The sequence below is a fragment of the Copadichromis virginalis genome, linkage group LG2 (genome assembly GCF_057382275.1).
Source record: "Copadichromis virginalis isolate Kocher_CV1m ecotype Utaka linkage group LG2, C_Virginalis_male_GT1.1, whole genome shotgun sequence".
In the NCBI taxonomy this organism is placed as follows: Eukaryota; Metazoa; Chordata; class Actinopteri; order Cichliformes; family Cichlidae; genus Copadichromis; species Copadichromis virginalis.
In genome coordinates this window covers 13,282,564-13,301,022 of record NC_140619.1, presented here as the reverse complement: position 1 = coordinate 13,301,022, position 18,459 = coordinate 13,282,564, and the positions used below count along the sequence as shown (strand labels likewise).

General features: G+C 41.0%; 1 protein-coding gene across 8 annotated transcripts in view; it reads right to left on the bottom strand.

The window, feature by feature from the left end:
- The window catches only part of shtn3 (shootin 3), a 35,782-nt gene that overhangs the window by 12,794 nt on the left and 4,529 nt on the right, over window positions 1-18,459 (bottom strand). For 5 of the 8 annotated variants that reach the window (XM_085471484.1, XM_085471493.1, XM_085471491.1 and 2 more), the window contains exons 2-5: window positions 16,891-16,954; window positions 1,349-1,443; window positions 421-592; window positions 120-217 (exon numbers count right to left, since the gene is read on the bottom strand). In XM_085471484.1, the coding sequence (XP_085327610.1) occupies window positions 120-217; window positions 421-592; window positions 1,349-1,443; window positions 16,891-16,954 (429 nt within the window). Of the gene's footprint in view, window positions 1-119; window positions 218-420; window positions 593-1,348; window positions 1,444-15,868; window positions 15,967-16,890; window positions 16,955-18,459 lie in introns of those variants that run through there. The other 3 variants (XM_085471492.1, XM_085471494.1, XM_085471497.1) reach the window with 2 other exon arrangements.

The following is an 18,459-nucleotide window of genomic DNA, read 5'->3' as shown; positions in this document are numbered from 1 at the left end:
CACAGTTTAAGCTTGTATGATAAGAGAAAGGTTTGGACTGAAAAAATGTTTCCAGAAACAAACTAATCACGTGACCCATGATGTCACAAACAGTAATGTTTGTGCTGTGCAGTATTCACCTGTGTAATCAGCTCTTCTATCCTTTGCTGCTGGTCATGAATCTGACAGACAAAATTCTTCTTCTCCTCCAACAAGCTGTTCACTGTCTCCCTCAGCTCTGAGCAAACACAGGGAAGTATATTCATTTATTCAGATTAGCAGCTGAATTATGGAGTGTATTGGAAAACTCATCAAGTGCAGTGATTTAAAAATATATTATTAGCAAGAATGAATGAGTAAAAATGAATCCGTGACAAAAACGTTGTTCCAGAACACGTTCCTGCTGTTTGTGGAAGGTGAACCTCATTTGGTGAGCTGTACCTTTAACCTGCTGATGGTACTGCGTGAAGACGTCGGGGCTGCAGTCTCCCGTGTCTGCTGCGTCTGCGTCGGCCTCCAGCGCGATGCAGTCGGAGATGCTGGGGAGCAGCTCGTCCAAACACGGCCGTGACGTCAGACTCGGGTACTTCAGCTTCCTGTTCTCACAGTTCAGCTGCAGGTCAGAGGTTACAGGGGTCGACAGTAAGAGCAGCTCAGTGAGATTAAAGCCACAGAAATCATAGATCACAAACTACCGGGATCAATCCTGAAGCACACATTTCCTGTTTACTGCATTTAGATTTTAATAGATTTTAATAATAATTTTTGCTCTGGTCTGGATTATTTTCTTTTCATTTACAACATTAGTTGGTCTGACAGGTTACGTTGCTTTTATTTTATGAGTTGAGATGTTTCTAATGCTCTGTGATGATGATTTGTTGTTGTTTTTTTGTCTTTTAGAACTTATTTTTAGTCAATAATAATAATCTGGGCAGGCATCATGTATGTCAGGCGTCACACTGGACAAACGATCAGTTCATTTATTCAGAAACTAAATCGGCAACAGGAGGCGAGAGACAAACAGTTTGTGGAAGAAATGATCGAAAGTGACAGCACTTTAAGGCATTATTAGTACTTTTATCAACATGAAAATCTGTTCCGTACCTTTAAACTGTATAATTGTTCACCATCATCGCTGTACCTGTTCTAAGTATTTTAGACATATTACTACATCATTAATGTAACCACACAGCTGTTGCAGTGGAGGCATTAATGCACACAGATAATGTAGTCAAATCGTCTCTGTGCACAGTCATCCTGACTCACTCCTCCTGATACTGCCAGCTGAGCCCTGATAATTCTAATCTTAGCATTGATTATTGAGCAGTGTATGTGTGTGTGTGTGTGTGTGTGCGTGTTTGCGTGCAACCTTTGTGGCCAGGGCCTCTGCATTCTCCCGACACGACTTCTCGATCTCCAGCTGAGTCTGCAGAACACTCACCTCCTCAATCACCATCTGAGACACTGAAGGAGTACACACACACACACACACACACACACACACACACACACACACACACACACACACACACACACACACACACACACACACACACACACACACAGAGTGTCAGTTTTGCTTTCATACTCTAAATGTTGAGTAATAACACAGCATAAGTAATGCAAGTACATAAATATGGTTTTATTGTTACTGTTTTACACAATATTCACAGAATGAATTGACTTTGACAGAGATGACCATTTTTTAATGTCTGAAGCCAATATTAAAACATCATTTCAAAAAAAGCATCAAACCTCGAGATTTGTGAATAAAATCAGTGCTCAGCAAATTTTCACTTTAGCTGCAAGCGACTGTTATTTAGACGCACACAGATGCAGTTGAAGCTACTCGACCTTTGAACATAATAAAAATCAGGTTTCCAGTACAGATCGTAACCTTTATTGAACCTTAAGCGAACAATGGCATGTCCACAGTGAGTTGCAGGTTTTGACCAATCAGAAAGACAGATATTTAAACATGTAAAGTGAGTCATTGAAATGTCCTTTGAGTGAGTATCTGTCTCCTTGATGCAGAGAAGAGAAGAAGCATGCAGAGCATCGTGCCGTGTCGTTTTGCTCAGAGAGTATCTGCTAACACAAACAGCTGAAAGAAGCAGGCTTGAGGTTGTTAGACGCTCACAGCTGTCGAACGTGTCACCGAGCCTTTGCGACTCCTGGGTTATTTTAAAATGACCCAGATCTGGAGACTTGGTGAAAAAAATGGAGAGTGAGAGGAGAGAAGTAGCTTTGCTATCGTGTCAAAATAAAGCTCAACTCGTCTCACTGTGCTGTCGTCTCTGCTGCATTCAGGGTGTAACTGGTTAGAGAGCTCTGATGATTACAGTTTTTTACAGTCGCTAACAAGCGTTTGTCCAAACAGTTGTCACATTTGCAAAACTCTAAACACAATTAGCACAGGATCGGTCTGTTGTGGCCATACCATTCACACATTTCATGTCGTGTTCACCCAATATGCAGTCAGTGAACACATTTCCACAATGCTTACATTTTCTTAACAGACAAGTTATACCTCCCAACAAAACTATGGACTGTTCTTGTAGTATCTACGAATGTTAACACACAACATCCCACAATAGCAAAAACAATATTCCAAACCGTAGATACAGTATAAAAACCTCTGCCCCTGCAATGATATCAGTACAAAAACAATATCAATATCAAAAATATATCTCAGCTGTAAACAAACAAACAATTGAATAATTGACACACAGCTGATTTATGTTGGGTAAATTGGGCCAACCACACCTTCTTCCATTCTGGCTTAGACTCAGTGGGGTTCATAAGGCAAGACCTTGAGGAGTGATGTTTTTGGAAACAAAAAAAAGACAAACACTGTAATGTCTGGTCGAGGAGGAGTAAGAGCAAGGGGCCCAGAGAGAAGAGCAGGCCCAAGGAGAGGGCAAGGTATAGGTGTAAGAATGCGTGGTGGTGGCATTCCAAGGGCTGCAAGAACAGTAGTCAGTGATGAAATTCGTGCCACTATCATTGACCATGTAATCAACCATGGTCTTTCACTAAGAGAGGCTGGTGAAAGAGTGCAGCCCAATTTGAGGCGGTCAACGGTTGCCTCCATTATACGCACCTTTCAACAAACCAACAGGTAAGTATTGCATTTTACATGGATTGTTCCTATTCTCACTTGACATGTCAATATGGTCATACAGTAATGCATATGTTGAATTGTCTGTCTTTCTAAAGAATGCAACGTCTTCCACCCTCTGGGGGAAGAGGAAAGCTCCTCAGTAATGATCAGGAGCTTGCCATTGTGGAAATGGTTACTGCAAATAATGCAATAAAACTGCATGAAATACAAACCAGAATTGTGGCGGACCATGAGATATTCGACAATATCGACAGAATCAGCCTCACAACCATTTCGCGGACATTGTCCAAACATAGAGTGCGGATGAAGCAGCTCTACACTGTTCCCTTTGAGAGGAACAGTGAGAGGGTCAAGGAGCTACGACGACAATATGTCCAGGTACAGTGTATATTCAATCCAATGTCCAGTTCTATAAGCTTTGCACTTTGCAAGTAGGTAACCTACACAATACTAGGTTACAGTACAGTATGGTATACAGTACTAACATGACTTACATAAACTTTGTTTCAGAGAGTTATGGAATTGGAGGCCAACCAGGCCCCTCATGAATTCATATACATCGATGAGGCAGGATTCAATCTGGCCAAAAGGCGTCGACGTGGACGGAATGTAATTGGAAAAAGGGCCACAGTTGATGTGCCAGGACAGAGAGGGGCAAACATTACCATGTGTGCAGCAATTGCAAATGCAGGATTACTCCTTCACAAATGTCAGGTTGGACCCTATAATACAGAGCGCTTGCTTGCCTTTCTCAATGATCTCCACCAGCGCCTGGTTCCAGAGCAGGGTCAGGAGGGTGAAAACATGAGGACCTTTGTAATTACCTGGGACAATGTGGCTTTCCATCACTCGCAAGCAATAACAACATGGTTTGAAGTCCACCCAAGACTGGTGAGTCTCTTCCTTCCACCCTATTCACCTTTCCTCAACCCCATAGAGGAGTTCTTTTCTGCATGGCGGTGGAAGGTTTATGACCATCAGCCACATGACCAGATGTCCCTCCTTGAAGCCATGGATGCTGGCTCCAGGGACATCACAGTTGACGATTGCCAAGGGTGGATCCGACATACCAGGCGGTTTTATCCCAGGTGCATCGACTTGGCTGACATCAGATGTGATGTTGATGAAAACATGTGGCCTAACCCTGAAGATCGCAGAGATTAGATGCAACTTTTTTTGCCTTTTTTTAGCCCCCCTCCCCCCCTTTTTATCTTGGCTTTTTGCTGTTGTTTTTTTGTTCAGAATGCTCTTGTGTGTTTCATGGATATTTTGTTCACTGTAAGCAATACTGTAAAACTTTCTCTGTCCTATCATACCGTGTTTCTACTGTACCTCCTGTGGTAAACAGTAAAGAAACAAAAACTTGTTTGCTTTTTACTGGAATGCTTTTGAATGTGAACATTACTGTACATGTGGACATACAGTTACCAACCAAGACATTTCTGGTGTCAATATGGTGGATTGCATGTTTCGCATGCAAATACCTGTAAAACTGAATCATAAAAGTCTATGCAGTTTTTGTAATGTCAATAATAGCCAGTATTTTGAAACCTGGTGTACTTTGATTGACTGCATGTACCTTGTGAAGTGAAAACAAGTGTTATTCTTTGACAGACTAATTTCATTTTGAGTCAGATTTATAGTGTTTTTGTACAGTTAGTGTGTGCAGAGAAAGATGTGTTCTAATTTTGAAATGAGGAGTTAGTATATATTTAACAAAGTGTATTTTTGGGAAGGATATTATCCATTTGGCCAATTGTGTTTTGTAGGTGTGGGTCTGTGTTAAGAGTTTAGAAAAAGTATCTGAAGTATGGGTAGGCGCTTGTTAGCGACTGTAAAAAACTGTAATCCCCAGAGTTTACAGTTTTTTACAGACGCTAGGACACATTTCTCAATACTTAGGTCACTTTTGCAAAACTCTTCACACAATCCTCCTAACTGACCTTCAGCTTGGCAAAGCAGTTCATTTCACATTCAAAATGCACTACAACTACCAAAACACTTCATTCAGGTCTCAAATAAACTCATTCTTCCAGAACACTAGCAAAGGTTGACAGCCGACAAACACACTTTGTCACCCACAAAACAATGACCTAAAAAACACTAACAACATGTAGCATTACACAGTGTTTTCTTGTGTAAAACAAGGACACATCTCTGTTTATAATTTCAATATATGTTACTGGAATGAATCAGACATCATGCAGAATTTGTTAATATTTGTTTATGTATTTTTATTTTTTTGCACTAAGTAATCCCAAAATACAAGAATTTGTATACACACCATCCACTGATACACATACAATAGTAATGCTAATCTACTCGGTCTTCTCCATTTGGCCACAGATTCTCATCCACATCACATCTTATGTCATCTAGGGCAACACACCTAGGAAAGAATCTTCTGGCTGCCAGAATTGAAGGAGTTGAAAGACTGAAGGAGTAACACCTGTGTAGATGTTCATCTACAATGAGAATCAGCTGTGGCTGGTTAAACTGCATTTTTAGATTTAAAATATGTTTCAATAAAATATTGCTGTTGGATTTTGCTGTCTTTTCAAGTTTTGCATTGTGTTATTGTTTTGGCCATAAGTTTAACAGTTTTGAAAACAGTATGTAAGCACATGCAAAATGTCCTGTCCGTACAAAGATTTTTGGCAGTTGTTGTGTCTGAGTGAGAAGATAATTCATGAAATTTGAGAGATGTAGTCATTGAATGCATTTTGTGCCAAAACAATGATAACTGGTCCTCAGTTTAGCCCACATAGACTTCTGTTGTGCTCACTGTGTGAGGAGTTTTGCAAACGTGACCTAAGTATTGAGAAATGTGTCCTAGCGTCTGTAAAAAACTGTAAATCTAAAGTCTGTATTTCAAATACAGCTGAAATACATGACAAGTTTTGGTATTGCGACACAGTCAGTCCTGGGCTCTCTCAGCAGCTGGCGCTGGATTGTATTAGAGCCAACAGGAAGCTGCTGCTAACATCCTGGCTCCATTAACACAGTCCTTCCTGATCAATATACAAGCTCCAAATCTAATTATACTCTTCACTCCTTCAGCTGAAGGCAGGAGGAAATGTGTTCCTGCCCTCCTCCTCCTCATTTGCCACAGAGACTCTGTAATAACTCTGATGTACTGTCCTCTTTCTTTGTTGTTGTTGCAGTAGCATTTAGCATTGGTCAAAATATTTATGGGCATATTTGTCTGTGGTGTGAAACAGAGAAGTGGCATAAACAGATGAAACCGGCACACTTCTGTCAGACTCCAGAGTAACCCACACCTTTGCAGTGAACAGCTGCTGTAGTGGGCAGCATTCAGTATTTTTTGTATTTGTACTTGCTGGTGAGCCTGCATCCCTCTGCTGAAGCTCAAAAGTTCATGTTGGCGCTAAAATATGAAAGAACAGAACTTACTTTTACAGGAATAAAGGATGGAGAGAAGTATACACAGACTGGCATACTGAGCAAGCTGAATACATTCTGGTTCTTCTAATTCTACTCTACTTACAGTTTTTTCTGTTTGCTTAAGCACATTTTTTGTAACTATTTGCTAATTTTGCAAAACTCTTCACACAAATAAGAAAACCTGTCACCCAATAATCAAAACATTGTAGTTCTCTTGCAAAAGCAAACACAGCTAGATTAACTCTTCACACCTTCGTAAAAATGGTGTTTCCGTATCAAACAGTACACACAAGCCATCATCTACTAAGCACACAATGCGCCAACTGCACACTGATGGTATGAATACAAAACACATCTGGCCTTTGCTTTCTCTGTGCACAAGGTAGGCTATGTCAGTTTGAGCTCATACTTCTGTCATAGATCCATAAGCATAGAGGGATCCAAACTTCAAGTACTGGTGTTTATTCAAACACATCAAAACAAACACAAGTGTTTATTTCCAAGTATAGGATTATTTGCAATCGCCATAATGACTATATGGGTTACTTGGTCTGCAGTGAACATGCTTCCTCTGCCCCCAGCATCTGGTCATCTAGCAATTCTGTAAAGTAACAATTTCAGTATTTTTACATCAATGGTATTGTTGTGTTTCTCATTGGCATATGGCAGTGCTACAAATCTTTGTGCGAAGTGACTGTACTAACTGATTCTCATTTCAAGATGTCCTTATGGTACTTGCTACAGTGTAGCGGCTCGAGTTAGGCTGGACCCGTTGGCCAGCTTCCCTCAGGGTCATTCCACGGTTGATTACATGGTCCACTATTGTAGCTCTGATGTCATCAGCAATTCTATTTCTTACTCTTCCTACCCTTCCTCTCCCCCCTCCTCATCTTCCTCTCCCCCCTCCTTGTCCTCCTCTTGTTCCTCCTTGTCCGTGTCGTCCTCTTCATCCTACTTCTTCACCTCCACGTCCTCTTGCTCGGCCTCTTCTACTTCTCACTCTTTCTGCTCCCTCCATTGTACTCCGCACACACAGCTTACCTGTATTATAGTGCTTAGGCTGATTGCAAAGTGAACTAATTATCTAAAGAAGTTTTCACATGTGACAGTGTGCCAGACAGTTGGCAAATTAGTGTTAATGATAGCCATACATGTGTATACTTTTGCTAGGAGTGTGTTGGAAATTTGGTAATTGAGTGTTGTGCAGTGAATTGTGCCTACAGTTTTGCAAAGTGTGTGTTACAAAATTGCAAACTGAGTGCAAAGCAGTTTTTGTGCTTTTAGTTTTGCAAACTCAGTGAGTGGTTTTGCCATAAGTCTGAATAGTTTTAGAGATTGTGCTACAGGAATCACAGTTAGGGTTTAAGCATTCAGAAAAAACTGTAAGTGCTTTACACAGCATGCCTTTTTCCTATGGTTGTGCTTTCTGTGTAACATTCACACTCCGGCGACTGCATCAGAGCAGCTCAGGGTTACTATCTTGCCCAAGAATATTTGGCATGCAGACTGGAGCAGCCAGGGATCAAACTACCAACCTTTTAACTAATAGATGACCTGCTCTGTCTCTGAAGCTACAGCCACTCACTCACAGACCAATCACAGTTGAGGTCTGCAGAGCTGAAATGTGTAGTTAAATGCACGTAAACAGCACAGGGAGCATGCAGGGTCAATTCAACTAGATCAGCGTTCAGGGTTTGCAGAGTACTCAGTTTAAAGAATCTAAAGTTTAAATGAGTCTTACACAGTTACTCCCTGAATCATTTACACAGCCTGGATCACACAAAATGACCTGCTCTTTGTGCTAAATGAAAAACCTAAAACTTGAATTGACATGTTTTTGTATGTAAAGTCATAGAAAATGTTTTTTTTACTGTCCTGTGAATTTAATTTTTGTCAAATTACAACCAAACTCTCTCACTTTAGAGGCACAGACAGCGTATCTGTGATGCATCTGTATTATATTTTGTGAACCAGCTTACACCAGCAGCGTCTCAAACAAACACCATAAAGTTTCATTAATACAAAACTCAGGAAACAAACTTGACAGAAACCTAACAGAAGCTAGCTGCACAATAGAAGCTGCTTTGTGGTTGTCACATGCAGTATGACAGAAGAATCCCGTTCACTGTTTCCTAGCAGGAATCTCAATAACCTGTATTTGAGCACTCAGCGTGTGCAGGGTAACACTTTCCATCACCAGCTGAATGCAGACTTCATAACACAGCACATGAGCGGAGCAGTTAATGACAGGCTGCTGCTCCATCATTTGCCAGACCGGTTGTTAGGCTGCTGTAAGTGAAACCTTCGCGTCTGCTGGCATGCAGAAACATACATCGTCAGCTTATCCTGATTGTCATCTTTAAAAGATGTTAGCTCAGCCGGCGTGCCCAGACCAGACAGTGATCAGAAATATCACCTAATAACACTTATACACAATATTTTCTCCTTAATTTGTAACAAAAAGTAAAGTCTAACTTCTAATTTCACCAATCCATGCATGTCCTTCAAAGCCTTTCCTTGGTGTCCCATTTTCACAAATACATAAACAGAAGTGACGTTTAAAGTTTTTGCTGCATGAAAAAAATCTGCATGTGTAAAAAATGTCAGAGTAATATCAGACAATGAGAAGAAAATAGAAATCCCTCGATGATGACAGTGACCACAAGCTGAACCCGTCTCTGTGTCGCTGATGCCTTCAGGTCACCTGAGCTTATTACATTTTAGAGTCAGGTGAGACCTGCAGGAAACATGACTAATGCTTCTCTGCCTGATGATGCATTCTGGGCACATACCAACAGCTCCGCGTAAACAAAAACAGCTGGATTTAAAGGGCCTGCGGGACGTCGCGCTCCAGCTGTGGATCAGTCACTCGGCTTAGACACTGATCTGATCTAAAGACCACCGAAAAATGACTTCCTTTAAAGCAAAGCAACACATTTGTTAGGGAAACTGATCCAGAATAGTAACAGAGCACTGGAGGAGATACTACAACAACTATAGAACTATGTTACAAAACCACAAATAATCATGCTTTTTAATCTGTGTAGATCTGAATCAAACATATTTTTGCTAAAAGAAATGATGACATCGATCCTGTTGGGCTCTGTTTTAAATGATCGTCTTCACCAGGAAATAAAGCTGAACTACATCATCAGGAGGAGGCTGAGGAGCAGGGGAAGGAACCGTTTTCTGAGGAGACCCAAAACAAAGCTCTAACACATCTGCCTCTGTCCTATATACATGGACAGGAGGGCTTGTGCTTTGCACTAACATGAGAAGCATCTCTAAAGTAGAGTAATTTTATTTTTAAGGCACAAAATCACAGCAAAATTGTTGGGGCAAATAAATAAACTGACCCAAACAAAATAGTTTCCTCATGTACCTCATCATGTAAATGTTTAGGTCTGGGTTTTTTGAGTTTGATTTATTATTATAAATTATTCTAAAAATGAAGCAGGCCTGTGATATGGGCACCAACTGACCCGAGGTGCAATTTTCATTCAAGCTACTTCACCTTCGGCTACAAACTACCCCGGTGCAGGCTGCAGGTCACAGCTTGATGGAGCTAACAGAACCACATCATCAGCAAAAAGAAGAGGCGCTTTGTCTGATCCTCCAATTGGCCGTGCCTTGAAATTCTAGGCCTGTAACAATAGATCATATACCCTGGAGTCCCAAAGCAACTCCCTAGGGACACCGTCGGGGGCGGGGAGCTCCTTCATATGGGAAGGAGACATTGCATCCTTGGTTGTCCTGGGAAGCTGAGAGAGGACCAGTGAGCGCTGTGTCTTATATCCCCACGCCCCAAGAAAGCAGCAGAAAATGGATGGATGGTATTTGTTGGTTAACCACTTAACTATTAAGTACATATTTTTCAAAAACGAATAAAGCTAGGTTAACATCATCTTTTAACTGTTTCTAAACCTATCATAAGATGAAAGTAATAAATGAATAAAGAAAAGTGCTGATTAGAGCTCTGACCAAATAAAATCCATCCACACATTTCTGAGCAGCCAAGAGCTGCAAACAGAAAAGCTTCAGCTGCAGAAGATGTTGACCCAGAGTGTCGGCCATGCTTACATAAGGGCCTGGGTATGGGTGAGGAAGCAGCAGTGAGGATGACGTGAGAGAGAAGGGAGACAGGGAAGGCTTCCGGATCTTTTTTTAATCCCTCATTCAATGTTTAATGCTCGTGGATGGGCTTTGGGTGTGTGATTCCCTCCAATCCAGAGACTCATTTAAACCCTCAGAGATCTCTCAGGGATTCTTTTGGTCCCTTTAAACCCTGCTTCAGCCCACATGCCACCGCGGATCGTCCTCCACTTGACTTCACTGCAGCTCAGCTGCAGCTCTGCGGGTCAGACGCAGCAAACAGTTCATTCTCAGCTATTTATAGCTTTCAAATGTTATTTTACAGGAGAAACCCTCAGCTGGTGCAGTCTCTGGATCTCCCGGTAATCCCACACCTAATAATGTGCAGTGAGAAATGTTAAGCTTCTTCCTCTTCTTTCTTTTATTTTTTTCCTCTATTGAAAAACCATTAATGTGGCTGTTTACGTTGTTTTAAAGTTAAACCATGCATAATTCATTTATTTCTATCTCCACATGTCTGCGAGGATGTCTTTACATATGTGGATATGTGTAGGTTTTATAATCCATATTTAATGTAATATAGCTGTGCCACATGCTCAGCATTTTATCCAGCAGAACGCGACACACCGACCCTGCTTGTTGTGTCTCCTTTATTTTTCTCGTGTGTGCGTACACTGACGATAGTAGCTTAAATAAGTGATGAGTGACGAAACGTTTCTCCCACTGAAAACGCTACGTCCAGATGAGCAGAATCAACCTTTTGGTGACAAATTGTAAGCTACCAATATGAATTATTAGGAGTTTAAAGATGTTATTTATTAACTAAATATAAATTGGAACCCCAAAGAGTTGAAATGGCGTACTCATGCTGACTGAGATCATGACAAATGATGAAAAATGATGCATCATTTGTCAGATAAGGATTGAAGGATTGAAGAGCAGACGATTCATCTTTTTTGAAAGCATCACAGGAACAGTTTGAAATAAAACATGTGGCTGTCCTCTCACAGACACACTTTGTCCTGCAGAAGCTGTTCTGGGTCAGTAATTCCTCCAAGCTCAGGGCCTCATGAGATAAATGACGTGCTGTTAAAACCTGTGACAATTGAAGCTAAAACAGAGGCAGGCTTTTGTTTTTCATCGACGAACTGCAGCTGGTAAAGCCGCTTTAGTGGCGGTCTGTGTTATCGGCAGAAGATTTGGAGGATTAGCCAACGGTTTGGACATTCATCTGTGCGTAACAGCAAAATCCCAGCGCAGTGTTAAAACAGGGTTAAAATGCTGGAGAGGACAGAGAGCTGTGGCGTTTAAGCTCCAACACTAAGCTAAGCTGTAGATAACTGAATGTCTAATTGTGTAATTATGTTTTAACTTTAGAAGTTCATTGTGAACATGATCAACAGCTTCAATGCTTTAGGGCACAATCTGTGATTAAATCTGATGCCATTGTTATTTTCTGTACTGTTTTTGAGTGTCGGATCCTTTGTGCTCATCGTATTTATGCCCGGGTCCTGATTTCATGTAGTTTGAAAGTTTCTACCAGAGTCACATGGTCACAGGTCCTCTGTGGACTCTGAGCATGTAATTTCAGTACTTCCTGCAGCATTCGAATGCATGGAAAGTGCAGCCACAGGCTTTTATCTAAGTACAGTAGACTGGATAACTAGGCTGCACATGATAATAACACTGCAGGCAATCAGCCTGTGAAGCTGAGTGCTGCACAGTTGGCCTCCAGCTACATGCAGCATTACAGTAGGTGATGCAAAGCACTGGTGGAAGAAGAACATAGAAATATATTTTTGTCTCTTTTCTAAAGTTTATTTGCTGATGTGTTCATTGCATTTCACATATTCTTTTGTCTTCTGTTCTGTGGAGTTTTTCATTGTTCTTTGGTTTTAACTGAGCTCAAACAAATTTTGGCTGCTGCCAAAATCCCTCCCAGGAAGGCAGGTTTGTCACTCTGCTCCTGTGCTCTTTTACTTGCTCTGCTGCACTGGTTTAATAGAGAATAAATTGCAGACTGTGAGACATCAGTTCCGCCTGCTTCCTACTGGCTGAAAGGTTCAGGAAAAGAGCTGAGGGCGCCGGGCAGCTTCCATTTTAACAGAGAAAATATAAGGTTCAAGAAAAGCAAAATAAAGGGAAAGAAACCTTCTGACAGATCACCTCCTCCTAAATGATGCTCCTCAGTGCTCGCTGCTGCAGGAAACATGTTAGGACCTTTGCAATCTGTTTAGTTATTCCTACTTTAGGGTTTGTCAGCTTGCAAACATATTTATAGAAGTAATCTTGGACTAAACTCACAATTTCTGCCATGGAATATGACACAACGCTGCACCAGACGAGACAGGGCAGCTATGCCTGGACTATCTTTGGTCCAGTCACAGGAAAACAACAGAAATGTATTTAGATTTTTAGATTTTTGGAACAATTAATTCTCAACACATTAAAATCCACTCCAAATTAGAATGTGGATATCTCACAGACCAACTAGAGGGACAGTTCTACACAAAGTAAGCCTCGTTATAATCACCTGCACACACATTTATGTGTATTAGTAGCATTCTCATCAAACCCATGATCTTCCACGCTGTTGTTCTTCTCTGTGCTTTTTGCAACTTTTATAAGCAACAAACATTAAATACTCAGAGACTGATTTTGTGAAAAGGAACAAATATTTAACTGATAAATTTTTATGCTAAACAATGACAATGGGAATCAATAAATGGAGATAAAATTAAAACCTTAAAAATACCTTATAAAAACTGCACTCACAGAAGAAATGTAACAGCAGTAGAAGCAAACACAGTGATGCCGAGGTGGACTTTTTAACCACAATCATTTTTGAGACCAACTATAATATATAGTTGGTCTCAAACTATAACAGAAATAACAGAAATATGCTTAAATTAAACTTATATAAACAAAAATACAAAAATGTGAAATGTTGAGTGAGTATCATAATCATGTACGTATTCTGTTACTTTACTCACAGGATTGTAATAAAGTCAGTTAGTTATGTTTGCTCTCAGTGTGAATAGGATCCTCCGTCACTGAGGCCAGTTTATTATCTCACAGAGACTCCGGTTCGGGTCATGTTTTCACTGTTTTATGCTCACTTAATCTCAGACTGGCCTTTGAGTTCCAAAAGAGCTCAAAATCAAGTACCTGCCAGGCAGCCAAGTCTCCCTCATTAAAGCCATTACAGCACGGTCATCAATTATTGAGGAACAGGTAGAAAGGGCCTTTCAAGGACCACAGTGGATAAAGAGTCAGGCAAGATGAGCCCACCCCCCTCCCACACACACCCTCGTCCGTCCCCAGTTTTCTGCTGCTGAATTATTCATGTCAGGAGGTTTTAATAATTCATGAGAATAACATGACAAGAGCGACTGCTGTCTTCTCTGGGGGAAGGCGGTGAATGAATAAATGAGTGAATGAACGATAGACTGGGTGTGTGAAGTGATGAGACCCATGGTGAAAAGGAGGATCAGCATTCTGCTGACACTGCTGAGGATCTTAGGTCCAGTTTTGCTGCTGATGACAAGTTTGTGACACTTTCCTGGCAGTTTGAGGTTTGAGTCGGATTAAAAGACTAGAATATGTTTTTCTCACAGGTTCCCATGAAATGTTCTGAGAAAAATCCCCAAATGAACAGAAGCCTTTCTGATAAAAATTTTAAACACCCAGATTTTAATTTGCACCTGTTAAACATAAGGACTGCAAACAGGAAGGCCTCTTTGTTGTGTGTGTAATGATACGCTTTTGCCGATCGTTGTATTGTATACTGACTCTACTTTAAACTGCAAAATATGAAAGACAATCATTTCCTTCCATTAGGAGCATGCCGTGCACTTTAAACTGCCACATCATTACCATTTAATATGAATATTATTGAGTTCTAGGAGAGGACTGCGATATCTGACAGTCACTGAAGACCTCAACAAAACACCAGCTGGATAACTCAGCTCATGTTTCTTTAAACGCCAGTTAAACTAACAAATATTTGTTAATTTATTCATTTATTTCATCCCCATTAGCCATAGGCCCCGCCCCAACAACAGCTGCTCGTGCTTGGCTCAGTTAGACAAAATTACAACCGACTGAAAGTCTGCAGACACAATGGCAGCTCTGTGCTCTTAATTATATAACACAAACGGTGCATCAGGGTTAAAGCTGATGCTTAAGTATAATGATCTCTGCAATGATTGCAATCTTAGTTTAGCTTGTAGCGTGTCAGTTTAATCATTCTCACAGAACACTAAGGAAAGAAAAGGCTGTTAACTGGTCATAAACCCAATAACTGGTAACGCTAATTATAACTTTATGATGCCAGGCAGTAAAAATCACCAGTATGATTAACATAATGCTGCTGGGATCATGCTTGTGTGCCAGATTTAATGCCAATGCATTAAATGCTTAAAAATGCAAAAGGTCAGTCTCACTGCAGGATCACGAATGTAGATGACCACGTTGTGCAAATTAAAAGGTCAAATAAAATGTTTGACCTGATGGCAGGCAGGGAAATGTCAGCTGAATTAGGATTTATCCTCTGGGGGCCAAGATGGAGTTTATCAAAATTCTCAGTAATCTATCCAACAGCTGTTAACTTATGTTCATAGAAGGTTAAAAAATACAGTGTCATGCCCTGTGGTGACACCAGATGTAGAGTATGAGCCCTGACAGCATCATTAGAGTTCATCCTCAGGGGACACTAACTTTGGTAAGATCATTTGAATGCCTCCACTTAAATTAAATCAACAAAGGAGCTCAGTAAAACAAAAATATCTTTAAATCAGACATTGACACGACACCGTTAGATTTAGGAAGAACTGCTGTAGTTAGGGGAGGTAGGCGATGACTCTGAATCGGCCTGTTTTACTGAAACGTCACCTGAGGACAAGCCACAGATGGAGAACGCCTGGTTCTCCTGTTACCTTTGGACAATAACAGCTCGCCCACATACACATAGCTGACTGAACCGACTGACATCACTGACCCGCTTCTCTAAGACACAAAAGGATAATTAAAATGTAATCTTTTTGGAAGACAAATGTTGGCTTGTGTGTTCGTTAATATGGCTAAATCTACAAGAATATCGAATATAAGCCTTTTGAATATGAAAAAGTTGGTAGTCTGAATTTTAGCATCCTAAACAGACATTTAGCACCACTAATTTATCCATCCCACACATAATCAGGTAGCTATGCAAACACTTGACTCCTACATGCTTCTATAATAGATAAACATCAGTAAACCTTCTCTTACCTCTGTGAATAATCATGGAAGGCATGGGAGCCGTAGGTAAGTGCTGCAGTTTCCTCAGTTTTAGAATCAGGAGTTAAACTCCTCAGAACAAAAGTGCTCCCCTACAACTGGCTGACTAAACTGAGAGTCACCATGGAAACGGGTGACACCCTCTTAAACACACCTGTTCAGAGGACAAGGTGTTGGTGATGTCATACCAGCAGAGGCACAGATGAATAACGCGAAGAGGGACGGAGGAAGTGAAGGCTCGCTGGGATGAGGTGTCAGGCTGCTCTGTGGTATTTGATATCTGGACATAAGTATTTGTCTGTGTGCACTGAAGCATTAATGGCACCATTTATTTTATTTTTTTTACTTTTAAATGATAATTATAGTTTTCTGCAACCTCTAGGAGGATGAGGACTTTACTAAATGGAAATCTGACAGGTGAAGAAAAATGAGTAGTAAGTTAGAAACTATTAATGAATATGGGCTGATCCAGAAACTCTAAACCAGTTTATCCCAAGGTCAAAGTGAGCAGACAGGAAATGCCAGGACTAGCTGGATCTTCAGGGTACAGATCAAACATCCATGGTACAAAGCTTGTTTTTAGGACCAGGAAATTTGGTATAGATATCTTCTGTTTTATAAAGTTATAAGGCTTGAAAACCATTGATAAAAATTTGAAGCCACACCCATGTACTTTTAGGACCTGTAACTGGGAAAATATTCATAGTAAAGTCAAGGTAAAAAAAATTGGATATACAAGTTCTTGCACAAAAAAACAATCAACTGATTCTGATGGGATATGTGTAAAGGTTTTTCAGAGTTGACTGCTTTTAAAAGTAAGAAGATGACTTGGTATTATTCATCCTCTATAGAACACTAATGTCTGCAGAATAAATGTCTGTCACTCCATTATTGGTTGTTATAGCTGCTGAAGGTTATTGTTTAGCAAAGATTCTTTAATTTCATTTCCTGCTTCAAAACACATTTTTTTGTGTGTTTGAGAGTTTGAGAAGGTGTAAACAAGCTGGACTCACCTCTCTTGATGTGTTTGAGTTGTCTCTCTGCCTCGTCTCTCTCCTCCGTCAGTCTGTTGCACTGCTGGAGCAGACAGCAGGGTCAACCCATCAGATCGTGTTCCACAACAGGCTGAACGTACAGGTCACTGATATCAGCAGAGTGAAGTTACACCCACACACACACAACAGTTTACACACTCAGCTGTGACAAAGCAGCGATTTTATCCTGAAACACTTTCAGCAGGCCAACAACGAGCAGTACCTGGAAGCTGGTGCATCAGACAAACAATCATTCAGAACCTACATCAAATCGAGAGTCACCAGTTAACCTAACACGCACACCTTTGGGGAAGCTGGAGAAACTGGAGAGAACCAACACAGGCACAGGGAGAACACAAAGACCCCTGACAGAAACACTCACACGTTAGGCGGGTACGAACCATGACCTTGCTGCCACTGTAGAATATTTCTGCAGGATTAGCTGCATGTATCTGGTGATTCTCAAGCTGTGATTGCTAAGATTCACTGGCATTACTTTACTTGGTGACACCAACGTTTAAAATCCAACAATAATATTAATCCTTTCTGAATGTGGCTAATATGAAGTAATGCTTAGAACACTGCAGCGACAGTGTTAGCAGCTAACACAAGCATCACAAGCACTTCCTTCCTACCACGTCCTCCAGATAAACGTTCATTTTGCCCGATTTCCCTCTGTGCTGAAGGCTGCGCTGCCCTCTTCCATCGTCTTAAAATGCTGCCTGGCTTTCTGTAATAACACTGACAGCCCATCACCTCTGATAACAGACTGACTCACTCTGCTCCTGCTGACTTGACTTCCACCATAGAAAAAGCCAGAAAGGCCATAACTGCTTATTTTCGCATCCACTGTCTCTTCTTGTGCTGTGTTTCGGACAAGCAGCTGAGGAGACGCCGCGTTTGAATGTTGGAAAAATGAAAGCAGCTGCAAACGTCACAGATTAACAGAAACTCAACATGCACACTCAAAGACAAATCAACTTTTCCACCACACCCAAACATGTATTTCTAGTCTGACTGAGAAAAACACGCACAGCTGGTTAGAATCTCCCCGTATTACTAACATTGACAGAGTTGCCTGACATATGAAAGGATTCATGTTGCTAAATCAAACAGGTAAAGCCAGGTGTGTGGTGGCATCGTGTGAATAAAAGAGCAGCCCCAAGAAGCTTTGGGATGATGACGGTTTCTTTCTAGTCAGCCGTCTCTCAGATATGTGTCTGTGCTTGCTCACTGAGCAGAAAAGTAACTGTTGGATTATCATCCCATCATTCATATCTCCTCCCTGTTACAGGACAGAAGTAAAGTGCCCTCCTGAGTGACCACAGCCACCAACAGAGTATCTGCTGTGCTGCTGTGCTCTGCACACAATTAATTTAAAATGGTAATTGAAACTCGTAAAGCTTTCAGTGATCTCCTGCAAAGCAAAAAACAAAAGTACACAGGCAAAGAAACGTCTCCCTGTGGGTTTAAACAACCTCCAGAGTACAAATGCACTGCATGAAACATCACTCTCTGCATACTGGAGAACACTGATTAGCTTCAAGC